The sequence below is a fragment of the Ascidiella aspersa genome, chromosome 9, assembly GCF_963924565.1.
Source record: "Ascidiella aspersa chromosome 9, kaAscAspe10.2, whole genome shotgun sequence".
NCBI classification, from domain to species: Eukaryota; Metazoa; Chordata; class Ascidiacea; order Phlebobranchia; family Ascidiidae; genus Ascidiella; species Ascidiella aspersa.
Window position 1 is genome coordinate 1,162,112 of NC_139455.1, and position 20,200 is coordinate 1,182,311.

General features: G+C 36.1%; 1 protein-coding gene across 1 annotated transcript; it reads left to right on the forward strand.

The window, feature by feature from the left end:
* The first annotated feature begins 670 nt into the window (after positions 1 to 670).
* On the forward strand, positions 671 to 16,778 carry LOC146131795 (galactosylceramide sulfotransferase-like). The gene is made up of 7 exons (XM_083397050.1): positions 671 to 1,042; positions 4,683 to 4,834; positions 5,583 to 5,774; positions 6,556 to 6,703; positions 7,379 to 7,498; positions 7,836 to 8,027; positions 16,704 to 16,778. Exons 1-7 carry the CDS (start codon positions 746 to 748, stop codon positions 16,776 to 16,778), a joined length of 1,176 nt encoding a protein of 391 aa, XP_083253176.1. The 5' UTR covers positions 671 to 745.
* The last annotated feature ends 3,422 nt before the right edge of the window (positions 16,779 to 20,200 follow it).

The following is a 20,200-nucleotide window of genomic DNA, read 5'->3' on the forward strand; positions in this document are numbered from 1 at the left end:
CATAAGAAAAAAAATATAGTTTTTGTAGCTTGTTAATGAATTGCAAAGTCAAAAAGGTCGAGCAGATCGACATCATTTTGATTAAGACGTTTTGATCATTGTGAGTTTCTACTGGACGAAGCATTAGTTAGCTGATGTCGATTTACGCAACCTTTTTGGCTTTGCAATTCATTACCAAGGTAGATTACAGATCCGTGCATAGTGCATCCAAATTAAAAACTTTATATTTCATCGTTTTTATTGAAAAGATTTCTTTCAACTTTGGTCTACTTGGATCATTTTTTTTAAACCATAACCGGTACTGAACCTAATAGTTCGAAAGAAGCTGAACCTTAACCGAACCCGAACCTGTCAAATAAGCGGTCCACTCCAACATGACGTCACAACTTGTGTTTTTCAGAGTCAAGTTATGCCGTTCAAAGTTCTCTTTAAAATGAAAATTAAATAAATATTTTTTTGGTATTCTAATAATAATGAGATTCCTGTTTTTTTAATACGTCATGAAACTTCTAGGTGTGACGCAACTCATATTGTCTCCGAGCTGGAACTTTATAAACCGGTTTTGAAAACAAGTCGAACCGGAGCTGAACCGAACCTTCTAAAATTTAGTCGATCCGGAGCTAAACCGGAACATTTAAATTGCTTCGAACCGAAACCGGAACTGAACCGTTTTCCGAAAAACCTTTGAACCCGAACCAAACCTGAACCGGAAAAGTCAAACGGTTCGACTTCCTAATTATAAGCCATGACGAATGGCGGCCGAGTTATTTCCAGACTGCTAACTGTTCTAGCAATCACCTCAATCGCTATTTACTACACTTGGAATGGTCGTTTTGCCTCCGAACCTTTTTACAAGATCTTTAAAGAAATTGGCTCAAACGACATCGTCAGAAATATGACGCTCGATCAGCTGACCGCAGTCAGCCAATCAGAATGCAGCGCACCCGTGACGCAGTTCGTGTATATAAAAACGCACAAAACTGGAAGTACAACAATTTGGGAACTTGTGAACAAATTTCTCAACGATCGGCCATCGTTAAAGGTAAGTGTTTGAACTAAAAAATAACACTTGACTTTTGCTTTACAAAAATTTAAAGAATCCTTGATATAGCCAATGCCAGTTGTATGTATGATATTGAAAGCAACCTGCTTATATACGTTGAGAAAACAGCTAATTGCATGCACTTACTGAAAACACTATTAAGCGCACGCCAAAATTAATCACGAATAGCAGCTTCAAATTGGCGTTCTGCCGTTTAAATCAAATAGAACAAAACAAAACGATTAAACACTGAATTTTAAGCCTTTGCTTCATAGCTGTGGTTCTTTTACGAAGGTTCACAAACTTTTAAAGATAACAAACCATTTGGCATTTTTTTTTAGAAGCGAGTTTGTGTTAGAACTGGTTTAAATGATTAAAATGTGCAGAATCCTGTTTTTCATTTTTTTCCTGTTTTTGTTTTACATGTTTTAAACATCGTTCGGTTCTAGATTTTTTCTAGGAGTCCAAGTGTCCCAAAAGTTAAAAAGTTTCAGAAATCATTCATCTGTATATTTCACGTATTTAAATGCCGTTTTATGGTTTTCGTCATTTAATCTTTGATTACTGTATATTTAAGTATACGGGTGGAGTATATTTACGTATACGGGTGGAGTATTTTTACTTATACGGGTGGAGTATATTACTTATACGGGTGGAGTATATTTACTTATACGGGTGGAGTATATTTACTTATACGGGTGGAGTATTTTTACTTATACGGGTGGAGTATATTTAAGCATACGGGTGGAGTATATTTACTTATACGGGTGGAGTATTTTTAAGCATACGGGTGGAGTATTTTTACTTATACGGGTGGAGTATTTTTACTTATACCGGTGGAGTATATTTACTTATACGGGTGGAGTATATTTACTTATACGGGTGGAGTATATTTAAGCATACGGGTGGAGTATATTTACGTATACGGGTGGAGTATTTTTACTTATACCGGTGGAGTATATTTACTTATACGGGTGGAGTATATTTAAGCATACGGGTGGAGTATTTTTACTTATACGGGTGGAGTATTTTTACTTATACCGGTGGAGTATATTTACTTATACGGGTGGAGTATTTTTACTTATACGGGTGGAGTATATTTAAGCATACGGGTGGAGTATATTTACGTATACGGGTGGAGTATATTTAAGCATACGGGTGGAGTATATTTACGTATACGGGTGGAGAATATTTACTTATACGGGTGGAGTATATTTACGTATACGGGTGGAGAATATTTACTTATACGGGCGGAGTATATTACTTATACGGGTGGAGTATATTTACTTATACGGGTGGAGTATTTTTACTTATACGGGTGGAGTATATTTACTTATACGGGTGGAGTATTTTTACTTATACGGGTGGAGTATATTTACTTATACGGGTGGAGTATTTTTACTTATACGGATGGAGTATATTTACGTATTCGGGTGGAGTATTTTTACTTATACGGGTGGAGTATATTTACTTATACGGGTGGAGTATATTTACGTATACGGGTGGAGAATATTTACTTATACGGGCGGAGTATATTACTTATACGGGTGGAGTATATTTACTTATACGGGTGGAGTATTTTTACTTATACGGGTGGAGTATATTTACTTATACGGGTGGAGTATTTTTACTTATACGGGTGGAGTATTTTTACTTATACGGGTGGAGTATACTTACATATACGGATGGAGTATATTTACGTATTCGGGTGGAGTATTTTTACTTATACGGGTGGAGTATATTTACTTATACGGGTGGAGTATTTTTACTTATACGGGTGGAGTATATTTACTTATACGGGTGGAGTATTTTTACTTATACGGGTGGAGTATACTTACATATACGGATGGAGTATATTTACGTATACGGGTGGAGTATTTTTACTTATACGGGTGGAGTATATTTACTTATACGGGTGGAGTATTTTTACTTATACGGGTGGAGTATACTTACATATACGGATGGAGTATATTTACGTATTCGGGTGGAGTATTTTTACTTATACGGGTGGAGTATATTTACTTATACGGGTGGAGTATTTTTACTTATACGGGTGGAGTATATTTACTTATACGGGTGGAGTATTTTTACTTATACGGGTGGAGTATACTTACATATACGGATGGAGTATATTTACGTATACGGGTGGAGTATTTTTACTTATACCGGTGGAGTATATTTACTTATACGGGTGGAGTATTTTTACTTATACGGGTGGAGTATATTTAAGCATACGGGTGGAGTATATTTACGTATACGGGTGGAGTATATTTAAGCATACGGGTGGAGTATATTTACGTATACGGGTGGAGAATATTTACTTATACGGGTGGAGTATATTTACGTATACGGGTGGAGAATATTTACTTATACGGGCGGAGTATATTACTTATACGGGTGGAGTATATTTACTTATACGGGTGGAGTATTTTTACTTATACGGGTGGAGTATATTTACTTATACGGGTGGAGTATTTTTACTTATACGGGTGGAGTATATTTACTTATACGGGTGGAGTATTTTTACTTATACGGGTGGAGTATACTTACATATACGGATGGAGTATATTTACGTATTCGGGTGGAGTATTTTTACTTATACGGGTGGAGTATATTTACTTATACGGGTGGAGTATTTTTACTTATACGGGTGGAGTATATTTACTTATACGGGTGGAGTATTTTTACTTATACGGGTGGAGTATACTTACATATACGGATGGAGTATATTTACGTATACGGGTGGAGTATTTTTACTTATACGGGTGGAGTATATTTACGTATACGGGTGGAGTATACTTACATATACGGATGGAGTATATTTACGTATACGGGTGGAGTATTTTTACTTATACGGGTGGAGTATATTTACGTATACGGGTGGAGTATACTTACATATACGGATGGAGTATATTTACGTATACGGGTGGAGTATACTTACATATACGGATGGAGTATATTTACGTATACGGGTGGAAATATCGGCTGTATAGTCGGCGCCAGACGCGTGATTCAAAAGTAGGACTCGGGTTATTTTTAACCGACTCCGCAGCCCTTAATAAAACAGAAATTTTTGAAGTTTCTACTTGTTGTCAGACCAACTCAATGCTAGCAGCTACCTCAGTAGGGTTAGTGTACTTATTCGCAAAATGTCGTTCAATTAGAATAACTGATTTAAATATAAAAATGGGTCTAATGAAACTGGAGGATATTTTAACGTGAAATGTTTGTTTTACAGACCAACTTATAGTCAATGCTAACAGCTATCTCCAAAGGTTTGAATATAAATATTTACACCAAAAAACTGGGCTTAAAACCAGTGATTCTCAACCTTTTATGGCTAACAGCACTCCTCCAAAAATAATTAATAGATTTCCGGCACCCCAACTGGTATTTTTGTTGAGTATTTTACTGAAGTTTCACTATAAATAATACTTAAAGTAGGAAAATGATATAATGTTCTCTAATCGTTCACAAATATTTGTATCAAGAAGCTTACCAATTGCAAAAATCACATTCAAAAAATCCCAAATACCTATCGACACCCTTGAGCATTAGAAATGGCACACCAGGGCGCAGCGACACCAGGTTAAGAACCACTGGCAACGAAATAAAATTATTTCAATTTAAATGTTTGCAGACTAACTCGATGCTAGCAGCCGCCGCAGTAGGGGGTTACCCAGGTCGGTTCCGGTTCAGGTTTAGTGGCTCCCAAGGTGTCCCGGATGTTGTCCAAGGTCACCTGAGGTTCGACGCCAAAGAGTTCGCGCGCCTGATGCCGCCTCAAACAAAGTAAGCACTGTTACGTCACTATACGGGATTGTATCAAGGGGTGTTGCTTAATGGAAAACAAAAACAATTGGCAGCATGTTTCTGCCTTTAGATCACTGTTCTAAAGACGTGTTTATGTAAAGAATTAAAGGCCAATACTTAAAGCCTGAGTGAAACCAAAATCAATTAACATCAATTGAAATCTATTTATCGGTGCCGATCCGATATACCAACCTAATATAATTGAGATATAGGAATTTCAGCGACGTGGTGTAGGTTTAAAAATAGACATAACTGAACCTCTCAACATTTAAGCAACTTTTGGCCCAATAACCTGAAAAAAAATTCCATTGCACGTTTGATTTGTTTCAATTTGGCTTATTTGATCATTTTATGACGTCATTTGGCATAGAACCGAATCGCGAAACTTCAACTTTAACATAACCTCTGAAACCCCCCGCGGTATTATGTTGTGTGCTGTTATCGTTGGCCGACTTCTTTATAGTACGGCTTCTGAAGGGCTAGATCGTCACACACCTCTGTTATGAATGTTAAACAACTGCAAAACTTATAAAATAAAAAGGGTATATCATTATGGATCCAAAGCCGTTGGCAGCAGGTTTCTGCTTGTCGATCACTGGTCCGCTGACGCGTATATTAACAATAAAACCCAAAGTTTATAAACCAGAGTAAAACCAGGATCAGACATTTTTTAAGTTGTAAACAATGAAGCCTGAAGTTTAAAAAGTAATTCCTTACCTTATTACAGGTACTTTACAGTGATCCGAGAACCTATCAGTCTCTTTCAATCCGTCTTCAACTACTACCCCCAGTTTGCAAAGTACTCAATGCAGTGTTGTGCCTTCCCTTTTGAAGCAGTTCCACAATACAAAGACGCAACCGACTTCATCGTAAAGTGGAAATCAGTGCCGAACAAATCACAGATACCCTACTACTTCAGGTAGAGCACTGTTTTTTAATCTTTTTGTTCGTTAGACTTAAATACTATAAGCGTAAGTTATCAGCTAAGTTCTGGAGACCGATTTCTCTGGACTAAACTTTTTGCAAGACAGCAATACATAAGACACCAGCATAAATAGCGAATTTTTTAAGTAGTTTAGAAATCTTGCTCAGAACCAATCTCAATAAGTCTAACCATAAAAGCTACTTCAGTCGGCGACCTAACCAAAATAAACGGCGACTCATTTTGGGGTCGCGACCCAACTTTAATTTCGATGCATAATGGTTGAAGGTTGTAATAAGACGTAGTATGAACATTAAAGCCCATACAAAAGTAGGCATATTTTTGAACGTTGTAAATACATCTTTACTCATGTTAATGTTGAAAATAAATAAAGATATATTCAAAACGTTCCAAATCAGCGTGGTCCAACTTCTTTTCATCTTTTTCGCGGGCCAAAAACAAGTTTTTTTGTTTTATCTTGCGGGCCAATGTTTGTTAATAGCGATTCTTAGGCTTATAAGCATAGTCTATGGCATATATACTAACTTTATGAAATGTACACCTTTGTTCAGTTACGGTAGTTATGAAATAATTTCAACACAAAAAAACTAAGAAACATAAATTAAAGTGATATTGCTAGATTGAAGCAAAAGCTGACTATCAGTTCGCAGGCCAACTTTGGCCCGCGGGCCAATGCAGTTGGACCACGCTGTTCCAAATAATACCTACTTCTGTATGGGATTTAATATTCTTACTACGTACAATTTCGATATTCTAGGTTTAAGAATTACCAGTCTCACGATCTTGGCTTGGATCCAATGTTGGAAGACAAGACTGAGATTTACCGCCACCTAACGGAACTTGAAAAAAGCATCGACCTTGTGATAATCGTTGAGCATTTAGACGAATCTATCGTTCTTTTAAAGGTCAGCAAGTTAAAACCAATTTTGATTTTAGGCTCATTTGTTTTATAAATGAAACTGATTTCGGTAAGCCCTCAAAATTCTACCGACTGTAGTACTATAATAAGTAATGTATGATGATATTTTTTGTTTTGTAAGTTAAACTATAAAATGTTTCAGATCAGAGCCATAAAACGCGTGGATACCTATCACTAAGAAGAAAAATCGTCCATAAACCATATCGAATATTCGAGGAGATCGTGAGTTCGAACCTCATCACAGGCTAGTCATACGAACAGCATGCAGCAAATAACGGTCCTATAGTTGTTTCTCGACTTGCTCCCCTCTGAGCCTCTGTAGGTCATAGTTGGTAGAGCGACGGTCTCGGTATGACCGAGGTTGTGAGTTCGAACTTCACCATAGTATATTTTTACGAACAGGATGTAGCAGACAACAGTGTTAAGGTTGTTCTGGAATTGCCACCTTATGTTTCCTGGATGGTTGATGTCGTAATGCTATGAATTCAATTCCCCATATTGACCGATTGTTTTTTTTTATTTTACTCACATTCTAGCTTTTGTCATAAACACTCATCGTTTTAAGACGTAGTAAGTCTATAAAAGCCATACAGTAGTAGGTAACATTTTGAACGCTTCTGATGTATTTTTATTTATTTTCAACATCTCATTGTTTAAACAGGAGCTTCTGTGCTGGGATTGGGAGATGGTAAAGTATAAGTCACTCAACGTTCGGGATTACGCGAAGAGTGATCTTAGCGATCCAAAGAGCAAGAAAGCTTTCCAAGAAGCTTACAACCTTGTAAGTAACCTAATTAAAACTGTTATACTTAAACAAAATCTATTTGCAAAGTCTGTCAGCATCAGCATCTTAAGATAAAGAAAGTGACAACTTATTTGGTCTTTGAACTGAAACTAAATTCTGTTGTTTTACAAAATGCACCAAATAAAAGTAAAATGTATTCCCTCTGTGAATTCTCTTTGTTTTTTAACAAAGCTAAAAACACTTTAAAAAATTTAACTTAAAAAAAAAAATTAACTGTAAAAAATAAAATTTTAAATTAATCCACTGATAGATTTTAAATAGCATAGATGTTATATTTACGCAAGTAGAAAGCTTTAAACTGTATTTCTACCAGGACATCATCTTGTACGATTTCTTCAACAAAACATTATGGCGCAAGGTGGAGGCTTATGGCCGGGAAAGAATGGCAAGGGATGTAAAATACCTCAAGAGTTTAAGGGACGAAAGCGTTGAATACAAACCCTTTAAAAATGTCAACAGTCAGATGCAATGGGAAGGAATAAACGCTGGAGATAAAGAGGCTTATGTAAAAATACTTAAAGCAAAAATCGGTCTTAAAGAACCACTTAAGACTGAAGTTGCAAAATATATGGTTGAAAACGCTGGAGGTTGTCCAAGATAGCATCGTCTAAGATCAAAGGTCGTGGGTTCGAATCCCGTGTAGAAATTTATAAACCTAAAGCGGCTGCGATGCATTGTTGAAAATGAAATATCTCGAACAAAACTTGCTTCGCACAACATTTCAAAAAAAATTACCGTTAAAACAAACAGCAGATAAGTCCAGTTATTACTATATCTATGTAGCCTTTATTAAGCATTATTAATCTGCATTGCTTAATTCGACGTCACTATACACGTGACCGGAATCCATTGACGTGTGACCAAAAGCCAAACTGATTATGTCTAGAGTTCAACAAGTTAATGACAGGTATTTTAGCGACCTGTTATGGAGTCAAATACCTACAAGAAGCGCCATTCTAGACCCTCACAAACTCAGCTCTTAATCGCTAAAATACATTTCGCAACTGTCCCGGTATGACCGGAGGTCGTGAGTTCGAACCCCACCGCAGGCTAGTTATTCCCAGCCTGGCCTTGCCTGCACTATAATATATAATCCTGATCAGGCTGACGGATTTCTGTAATTCCGAAGGCATCTCGTGTATTTACATTTCGGTTACATCCCCGCAAGAAAATGGTTTAAAACAAAGTTCATTTATTGTACGATGAAAACATTCATAAGTTGGTTTTGTTGATTTATTAACATTGTTAATTTGTTTTATTGATTCATTACATAGCTTGATTAATACTGATTTGTTTCCTAATTTTTTGATTAATTGTTTTTGACTATGTGACTGTTTATGAAACGTTTCTCAATTTATGCAATTTATTATACTGCAATATACGCGGATTGGATTTTAACTTACTAAATTTGGCTTAAACCATTTTTTAACACATAAATAACGAAAAGCATTGTTTAATCAAGATTATGCAAACATTTGTTTTTGGTTTCTTTAAGTAATACTTCATCATTTTCGGGGGCAAGTTAGCTTTGATAAAAGTTTACTGAGAGTAGAAACAATCCAACATATCAGAAACGTGCGAAATTGATTACATTGAAGAAAAGCAATTTGCATTTTTGTGTCACGTTTGTTGGCGTTAAATGCTCGAACATTGCATTCTAGCGAGATACCCACAAACCGCGTAACAGTTTCTGGGCATTTTACAACACTATATTAATCATTCAAAAATAGGTTAAATTTTAACCGAAGCAGACTAGCATAATAAGAAGGTTGGAAGTAAATGCGTCTGCTGTTTATATTTATGAGCAATCTGTATAGTTCGTTTGTTACATAACCAAATGAACCAGTCATAATTTGTTAGGTAACTTGAGTGCTAAAGTAATTATTTGGTCCCTTATTGTTGATTAATATTGCCTTGACAAACACTGATTTACGAAATAATTTATAATATTTTGGGTAGAATAAATATTCTTCCTAAAGTGCGGTTACCAGCATTAAGTTTACGCGCGGCGCGAAATTCCAAGTTGATTGCGATCAGCTGATCGAGGAAAGCGCCGATGACTTTCTGGAAGCGCCTTCACAAGGAAACTGGAGAGCTTCAAGTTGGACGTGGCGAGTAATCGGTTTGGAGCAACTTTGTGCGTTTTGTTCGGGTGATCTCGTTTATATGTCACTGGGGTATATAAATATTACGAGTTGCTGTAACAACTAGTGGTTGTCACGGAACCTTGCTTGATCTTGGAGGTTCAACGTATTTCTGGTGCCAACATTTTCTATTGGCTTTATTTGACTTCAATATTATTTAGGTATGTTTAATAAAAAAATTAGTAAGCTTTATGAAAACTGTCGTTAAGTTAATTTCTTTAAAATACTGATGATGCTCGTAGCAGCGACAAAACACCAAAACAAGCCGATTTTAAATTCGGTAGTTACTTTGTTTTTAAGTATTTTTTTAAAGTAATAACTGTATATTTTTATTAAGGTATTAATAACCTCATTTTGGGATCATAGAGCAAATATGCAGATACCGGAGAAATTAAGCTGGCTGAACGGATCTAGCCGTGGGCGGTAATTTGGTGAAAACTTAAGTCAGTTTTGTTTTTTTAGTAACATGCAAATAAATATGTAGAGTTTACAAATCCCAAACATTATGTTCGTCTTACAGCATTGCTTTCACACCTCCACCCAATTACGAATTGTGTCGATGCTTCAGGCTGCTATAGTCGTCACGTGACCTCACGAGTAATCAGCGCCGATGGAAATTCCTTTTTTCGGAAGATTGCAGAAAGAAAAACTAAAACGTGGCAGTGCTGGAATGCTGTCAAGGTGGAAAGGGTCTTTCTTGCTCAACCTCTTGGCTGTCAGGTAAGTTTGTGGGATTTTTAAATAGCGTATTGATTATAAATTATGTGTTATATTAATTTAGAATTATTTAAATAATACCGAACTAAACGTTGTTGAAACGTGGGTCCACCTTACTAAATCCGTACCGAATCTTAATTAAAACATTTTGCAATACGTGACACGTTCTTGTAAGAAGTGGAATACCATGAAGTTCAAAAAGCTGTCCCATGATCACAAAATATAATCGTAATATTTTCATCGATAATAAGGTTGTCACGGTAATATAAAACTTCTTTGTTTGGTCAATATGTGGAGGCCGTCGCTATGTGAGAAAGTCGTAAGCTGGCGCATATAGCTCGCCTATAATAATATTGTGCTAATGCCTCGCGAACGATTACATTTCGCCGCCCAACATACGGCTTTTTTCGCGCAAAAATTAAAACCAGCTGCCTCCCAAAAAAACGATTATTGCTACAGGAATAACTTCGATTCGTTCGTTCATTAAAATGTTTTTCTACCGAAAAATTTTACAATCGACGTTAGAAACGAGGGAATTCCCCCAAGTCCCCAGTCGACTTTTGTTTTACTTGTTTGCCGAAACTATTTTTCCTCTTTATCTCTTCTCTCTAAGCAAAACCGCCCTTCGGTTTTGCTGTGTGCTGTGTGACCGTAAAAGTCGACTGGGAACTTACGTTATTGACAAACTCGCCTAAAATTTATAAATTCAACTTTATAAATGCGTATTCGCCAAAAAAAAAAAACTTTATAACCTTTTATAGAATTCGTTCTTAAGAGTTTTCCGCTAGCTAATAGTTTTTAAGAACCAATACTCTAGATCAGGGGCGCATAGGCCCGTGGGCCGGACCCGGTCCGATGATAATGTGGCCCCCGTCCACAGTATGCCGCAATCCCCAACTACTTGCTTACGACCAAATAATAGTGATTGTTAGTTATTCTTTAGTTCTTTGTTTTGGGTTACAATCTAATAAGAATTTACAAAACATATTTCGCCATGGATTTTGCCAATAAACGTACAGTAGAAAAGGATTGGAAGCTTAAATACGACTCAATTCGGCAAAAAGCAGTGTTTTCCTGCAAATGGAAGTGTCCAAATGAAAATAGCATTTATTCCTTGTATTTAGTTAGATAAATACACGACTAATGTATCGATTCAGCAATACCCGCCAAGTATTTCACTCTATTATATCCAGCCCGCCGACTGGGGAAGTTGCCCACCCCTGCTCTAAATAGCTTTTGCCAACCGCCTGTTGCGACGCACTGCACTATGAAAGCTTTGCCACAAGTCACCGACAAAAAAAAATTAACGTATATTTTTAATTTTTTTTACCCTCTATTTTCCACATTACTTAAATACAAGTAAGTAAACATACCGTTATAACGTAAAAATGCTTTCGTTAAAAGTGACATTCAAACCCAAGTCGGGGAAGATTCATAGGGTTTGTACGCTTTTCAGAAATTACGATTCTGACGGGAGCTAAGGGGTTACGTTTTTAGGTTTATAGAATACATCTTTGGAGCGGATATCACTTCCAATTTTTGTATATAGTCGTTTTTTCATAGTAGGTTTTTGTGCAAATGTAACTAATTATAACTGTTTTAACCAATATTTTTGTTTTACAGAAACTTGCACATTCAGCATTGACAACGGATTCTTTTTGTATTTCAATTTGAAAGAATTAGAACGTAATACTATTTCTGTTATACATTTATTGTTTGATTGGTTTACTTATGTTTTCTATTTCGTAGGACTTGATAGCATAAGATTCTATACGTCTTTCAGTTTTTTGGAATATAACTGGACCAAAAGACAACATTTGGAATAACATCAACGTAGGTATAAATCAGGTTTATAATAACAACAAAAAATATTTATCCTAGAAATAAGTTACAATCATCAAGTTGAATAGATTTTCATCTTTAGTCACGAAGAAAATGCGGAACAAGAATGCTTTCGAAAACCGCAAGGTTTGTCATTTAACTCAGCGGTTTCAAAAAATGAGTGTCCGTTATTTACCAGATATTGTGTTTATATTTAGAAAAACGAAGATTCACCCGAAGCTTCGCAAATAAGTTCAAGATTTTCCCCAAGCTTAATTGGAACAACAAACTACAAAGCCATACAAGGATCGCGGTCCTAAATAATTTTGTGCCAAGGTGAAATTTGCCGTTTAGTTTAACCTGTTTTTTCAAGATTGAATTGTTTATTTAATAATAAACATATTCCAAAGCTTATACTTGTAATTTTAATACTCTGCAATCATCAGATGTTTTTATTGAAGCAAGGTTGGTTTCCGTCAATCTACTCGTCGCTGTAGCTGGGCGCCATGGCTGATAAACGCCGCAGCTTTGCACCGGATCACCACGTCGCGCTTATCCTATACTTCAAACCACGTTTACAAGCAGGTGAACAATTTGTAGTTGTTATTATGGACCCATTAACTGTATCCACTGCGGAAACGTTGTAGCTTTGCATCGGATCAACACTCACCAGGCAATGCAACCTAAACTGCATGTTTTCCCCAATTTATAATATTAACCCCCCAAAAAAGCGCATAGCATACTGTTGCATGTTGCGACCTGCGATTCAAACTCTACAACTAAACCATCTGTTCCGTTGTTTCGAGCAATATGTGAATCATTGATACGCTAAATGCGTCACGTAACCTTTTAAATTAAAAGTTTAGCCAATATAAACCAGATAAAACGCAAAGGTTTTTTTTCATTTGAACCAAACTTCCAGCTTACTGATACATGAATTTGTCACTAGGCTGACACAAATACTCTGAACTTTAATTGTAAATTATTATATTACAATAAGTCCTCCGTTGGAAATAATCTTTAAATAAAACAAACTTTTCAGTGCACTGTCGGACAAGCTTTGCGGAGATCAGTTGGAACTATAGATGTGTGATCCCGAAAGATGACATTACGATGTTCAAATCAAGAATGGAAAGTACATTGGTAATGTAATTATTGTGGTAGACCGAAATATATTTTAATGTTTTCTTCCATAATAAATTTTCCTTTGTCAAAAGTGTACATTATTGGGAAAGCGTTTTCCTCTACCAATTCCGGTATGTCGGGCAATATTTTAAATATGAGCTTTAAAGCGCATAAGTCGTCAGTTGTCCTTATGAATTATCCAATTTAATCAATCAAAACGCCATTTTTTTATTTTACCAGCGTTTTGTGGAAGTGTTTGGTAGATTATTGGTTTTATGACGTAACGTCTTTCGTAAAAGATAATACTTCAACAATTAAGTTTATTTTTATTTTAAGTTTATAAATATGAGCTTTAAAGGTTATATTTTGGCCGACTTATTAAACGAAAAGTGCTCCATTAGAAATATTCTTTAAATAAAACAAACTTTTCAGTGCACTGTTGGACAAGCCTTGCGGAGATCAGTTGGAACTAGGATGTCTGATGCCGCAAGATGAAATTACGATGTTCAAAGGATGAAAATTGGAAAGTTCATTGGTAATATTTTCATTGTGTTAGACCGAAATATATTTTTGAAAGCATGTTTATCTTTGATTTATTGGAAAAGTGTTCTTATCCCTGAATGCTAGTTTAGCCGGACCTGGACAACGTACGGCCCACCAATCAATATAATCCCACCCACGGCTCAGTTTTTTTAAATAATTAGGGCAAAGTAACAACAAGGGCGAGTTTGAACGCGTTGAATTGAATTATATATATCACTGGTTCTTAGTTAAAATTTCACTAATGTAAATCCAAGCAAACGAACAAATTTTCGCGCGCTAGTATAAAGCTGAAAGCCACTGGAATGCACTTCCAGGGACTAGAATTTCTTACTATTTCAACCTTAGCTTTGGATAAATTTTTCCAACAATGTACGAATGTTTTCTGTGCTTAATGAATGCGTCACGCCCCCTTTAAATCTGAACTAAAGTTTACTATTTTAAACAAATAACCGCGTTTTTCCGCGCAACATTCTGCTTCTGTTGCATTTCCGCACAACTCGTATATAACGTCAAAATAATGTTCTTTTGCTACTTTGTCTAAACTCGTGTGTTTGAGATCCTATTTTTAACCCGGTCCGCCACAACTTTGTGTTTTTCGCCCCGCGAAAAAAATAATTGTCCACCCCTGGTTTAGCAGATCGTATAAAAACTAAGCTCCATTTTTTACCGAACAACCTTAACTTTCAACTACGGCATCAAACTTGTTAATTAAAACCACAGTAAATATTATTTTAAGAGAGCGCATTTGCTTCGAAAAAACGTGCAAAATAACTTTTTCTATTTTTCTCAGGGTTGCGATAATAACATATCGGAACCGATGCCCGATACCAAGTGGTAGTATCGGAATGGTCCGACCGATAACAAGGGATCCAAGAACCTTGACAAATATTCACGATCCATTGCAGCGAGTTTACGACATTTAGAGGTATAAGTATAAACTTCCTGACGCTTAACAAAATTTTAGCCTATAATACCAACTGAATCATTTTTTTTTATGAATTATCATTATTTAATTTTGCTATCCCAGTAATATCCCATTAATTACGTCATTGTATCGCATAGCAACAATGTTTGTGTTAATAATAATATCGGAATAAAGCAGAAGTTTCCCAAGACCTATGTACTGGCTTGGTACAACGTATATAAGGTATTCCATGAACACTTTGGCAGAAGTCCTACTATTATTGGAGAAGGGTATTATTGGAGAATGAAGCAATCGAATTTTTAATTTGTTAATCGTAGTTTTGTAATTCTGATATTCGCAAAAAGATTATTAAACATTAAGCGATTGAATTGTGAATTGTTGCGCGACTTGCATGCGTTTGGTGTGGATTGTGTGTTTGATACTAACCTTTCACCCGTCACAATTGCACTATGACGTCACACTAGAATTGAATTGCGTTAGTCGCTTACGTGTTTGTGACGTAACGTTGTTGTGTAGCGCATATGGATTTAATATCTAGTTATCGTTCATTTTTCGTCTCCTTGTTTTCTTGTCGCGTACCTTTTTAATGATGTCCTAATAAAATATTCTTTTGGAATGAGAATACTGGAGGTTGTGCAAATTGATACAGGTGTTAGTCATAAAATATATTCTAATATTTCCCGCTACATTTAGTTGGTCAGTTTAAATGTACTGATGGATTTATCTTAATATTTTTACTTCTTCAGATCCTGCTGCACCTTCTGTTATCAAGCTATCCAACAAACCTATATGCAACGTTTTTTCCCTTGTGTTCTTATGGTCTTCGCAATAAACTTTTATTTATTGTTGTAAAAAAAATGACTTGACTTGGGTTGTTATAACGTAAAACAATTTGCTAGCTGTATAGGCTATTGCGTTTCTGTTTTTTATTAATTTATACTAATTTCTTCTCTGACTTGAACTGGCATCTAATAGTAATTGGTGGGAGTACATACTGCTTCGGCTGCCTCTAAATGTACAAATTTAAATGCCCAGTAATCTGTAAATTTTACAAGTGAATATTGCCATGCAAAAAATTTAATCGTAATTGCTTAATTCCGAAACTACGTTTAAATGTCCGTTTTCTAATTTGCTTAGTCTAAAGACCTTCTACAGCAATATTTAATAAATTATTCTGCTAACAAGAGGTTTCTTTCGGAATAATAAACAATTAGCAGTTAATAACGAATTGATCGCCTTTCGTTTATTAGTGATCGGCCGGTTTTACCATTTGTCCTCAGTTTCGGAGCTGCCCCTGAGTTTTTCCTTGAATTGTACAGATTTGTATTAAGCGTTGTTTATACGCGGCCTGATTGCGCTTGCGTGTTGTCAATTTTTAAATAAATGTCGTTAAAACATATTCTGTGTATTCGTTTTGTTTCACTTAAAAAGCAGAAAGATGGCATTATTAGTTCAATTAAAAACGCGGTTAGAGAAATATTTTTATGAAAAAAATAAAAATAAGATTGTGTTGTGTATATTTTCTTCTTCTGGTCGTACTTTATTTTTGTTTTATGCTCTTAAAATAGAGTGCTATGAGACTTGCAATAATTCCATTTGTTTTTCTCTCTTTATAGTTTCAAGTAATTTGAGGAGGGAAGATAAAGCAGGATTTGCAGTTGTTTCTAAGGATTTGCAATAACTCCATTTGTTTCTCTCTTTCCGTACTTTCCAGTGATCTGAGGAGAAGAGAGAGGGGTTTTGCAATAATTCCATTTGTTTCTTTCAATAATTTCCAGTGATCTGAGGAGGGAAGAGAGAGGATTTGCAATAATTCCATTTGTTTCTTTCCATAATTTCCAGTGATCTGAGGAGGGAAGAGAGAGGATTTGCAATAATTCCATTTGTTTCTTTCCATAATTTCCAGGGATCTGAGGAGGGAAGAAGGGAGAAGAAGGTTAACCTGCCTGCCACGCCTAGATTCGAACCTACAGCTACCTAACCGCAATCCTAATCCCTAACCGCAACCCTAAGTCGACCGATGGAATCCAGCCCGCCAAAAATTATTTATAACAACCCTTTAGTAGTACTGTATTATAGTGTGAAGAAACTATTCTAACTTTAATTCATATTTGATTTTACGGCCTTAAAGTGAAACGGGCCCGCGGCGCGCCGGTTAAGAGTCCGACTCCGAGTCGGTAGGGCTCCGGATCAAACCCGGGCGTCGCAGCCGCCCGCAGGCCCCGCGGCCCCCCCCCCCCCCCCGAGCAACCCACTGGGGCCCTCCGGGCCCCAAAAGGATCCCGAACCATCCACAGCCCCCAAAGCAAGGGGCCCGAAGGGCCCCCACGCCATCCCAGCCCCCCCAAGTGTAATAGGGCCCGAAGGGCCCCTCCGGGGCCCGCAGGGCCCCAATCGGCAGGGAACCCGTAAGGGTTCCCGAACATACCTTTTGCTTAAAATTTCTATTTTCTAAGATAAAGTATAAGTATTGGTGATTTTTTAAGTATAAGTATTTTATCACACAGTAGAGTTCAGAACTTTTGCTTTATTGGCGCTAAATAAGTAAAAAAGTACACAACGAAAAACACAAGTACCACAAAAGCGAATTGCGATTAAATATGTACACGTTACAAAGCAAACACAATAAACAAAGGTTCAGAAACATAGCTTAAAGAGTGTATATTGTGGCCTAAAAAAAATACTTTAAATCGGGGTGCGTAGTCTTCCTGACGTAGGCTACCATAGGTCGAAACAAAAAAGGCCGCAACCGTAAAAATTGCTTACTTGGAATAGCTCGTGGATGAAGTGCCTGCCCCCTTCAGCAACGATGTTTTTTAATTACATCTTGCAAACTTTTAACCCGTTACGGAAATTTGATGTTCCGTCTATTTCAGGGGTCGACAGCCTAAGGCCCTCCGCCTCTTTGACAAATTAGACAAGAGACTATTTCAACTACGTAATTGCGAAAAAAATTTTTATTATACGTCCAGTTTGTTTACGTATTGATGGTGCTTTTTTAACTAGATCAGCGATTCTTTACCGTTGCGCCGTGGAAGGCTGCGAAGCAAGTGCGTTTCGCAAAATGGGAAAAGGTATTAAAAAATACTGGATATATATTTTTTAACGTTTTTCTATTTTTGGCAATGTAATAAAAACTTAATTTTAAAGAAATCGCGCTCGCCTCGACACAGTTAAACACTGGGCTAGATTAACTTTAAATGTTATCGTGTCCCTCGAAGTAGTTTTATTACACTTTGCTGAATGAAATTAAACACGTTTTAAGTGTTTAAAATATCCAAGGCTTGCCTGATTCACAGTTGTTCTAACATTTTAACAACACAATTCTTAGTTATCATTTTGTGCGGCCCGCAAAGACCTTTAGACGTTTGGTTTTGGCCACCGACTAGAAAAAGGTTGCCGACCCCTGGTCTACTTATGGGTTTAGAACATGCTAATCTGCTTGCTTGCTAGCATCAGTCTTATAGTCTTGCTACAAAAAACTATATTCCCTGTATAACCCCCTCTAAACTCGTCTAAGTAGACTAGTTCCTGTTTAACTAAGCGTAGCTAAATAGTTAGGAATGTCCAGTATTAATCGATAAAGATGCCCGATATCCAAAATGTTGGTGCTATTTCATTAATGTGCAGTGTTTCTAGCTTTACTCGCAAATTAAAATACGAATTATTTTTAGCGAAATAGCCTAAAAAACAATACTTTCTACTCAATATTTTTTACCTTTTTTTCAATTGACCATGATAATGACGTCGTTTTTATCGCATAGGACGTTCAAGCTTTATACATAAAATGTCGGGCATAGGTATCGGAATATCACGATATACTAGACATTCCTAATTAGCAATACTCAGAATGGCTACAGAAACAGAATTTCCTTATTTTTAGTTAATACGAATGTTCTATCAAGGTAAACATGCTGGACAATTTTGACAAAAAAACACGTATTATTTCAAAAAAACGAGATGCTTTAGTTTGAAAGGCTTAGATTGAGAGAAATACTCATATCAGCTTTGTAAGCTTCAACAACGAAATTATCTTTCTTCAAAACTGATAATATGCAAGAAAAAACGATGGATTAACACTTGAAATGTTTACATTTAAAAAATCAGCCGGCGTTTACATAATTCAATCTCTAGTTAAAAGTGGTAAAAAAAACTATTACATATCAAGAATTAAGGCATTCATTAAGTTCATTGTAGCCACCCTGAGTTTGGTTGACAATTGGCAAATAGAAAATCTAGTCGAACAACACACACATGACAAGGTTGCTTTCTGCAACAGCGAAACGAAAAACAAGCAATTCATAACTATATAACAACAAACACTAGAGGTTAGTTAGTGGTCTGGGCAGTTCAACATGTAGCCTCCCTCATACATGATGGCGAACTGTGCTAAGTGCTGATTTGGACGCAGAACATCATTCTTTCTGTCCTCTTAACAGATGATGACCGTCAACTTTTCAAGGCTGTTCAATAAGAAAGGAAGCTGAAATACACACAAAACAATAAATTTAGAGCAGGGGGGTCCAAGATTGCCAGGTACGGCCACACAGCAAGCAGGTTAAGGAGCAAGATGACGTCTGAATGTTATGCAATTAACAAGTAATTTAAAGAAACTCCTCTTGCTGCTAGGGAAATACTAAATTGATGTTAATGGAATGCTGTTACATGTAGCAAGCTAACATTGCTTGGTGACTTTTAGAGAAAGAATGATTTATAGGTTTACCAATAATTGCAAAAACTGTGATTTGTCTTCATTTACATTTCTAACTAATTTAACAGTGTTCAGCAATCAGCATCATGCAAAGTAAATAAACAAAAAAATGTTATATATATTCTTAAAAAGGTAGATAAAAGATCAATCATAGGTGCCGAGCGTGGGTGTGCAGAGCGTTTTACAATGCCCTGGATTTCTTGCACGGTGTCAAAATGCCCTGGAATTTGACCAAGTTACATAGGATAGGATAAAACTATAAAGATAATAAAATATACTCTTTTATAAAAAAAATTAGAGATCTATCAAACTTTTTTGAGGCTGTTTCAATCAGTAAGCTGAAATACACAGAAAAATTAAATGCTTATTAGTAATAGTTAATTACCAAGTAATAGTTAACTATGATTTTTATAATTTATTATATGTCTACAGAAGAAACAATTCATAACAGGGTGGCCCAAGCAGTATAAAGGGCCACAGGGTGGCCCAAGCAGTATAAAATTAAATTTTTTTTTGAAAAATTCATTTAAAAAAACAAATTTGTGGTTATTTCAACACATATTTAATAACATATATTTTTGAAATGCTGAATATGTAGGAACATTACGCACTACAATTGGCAGGAATTAATTTTGTTGTTGTGTGTTTGAAGTACTAAAAAGCAATTAATACCCATGGGCGTATCGAGGATG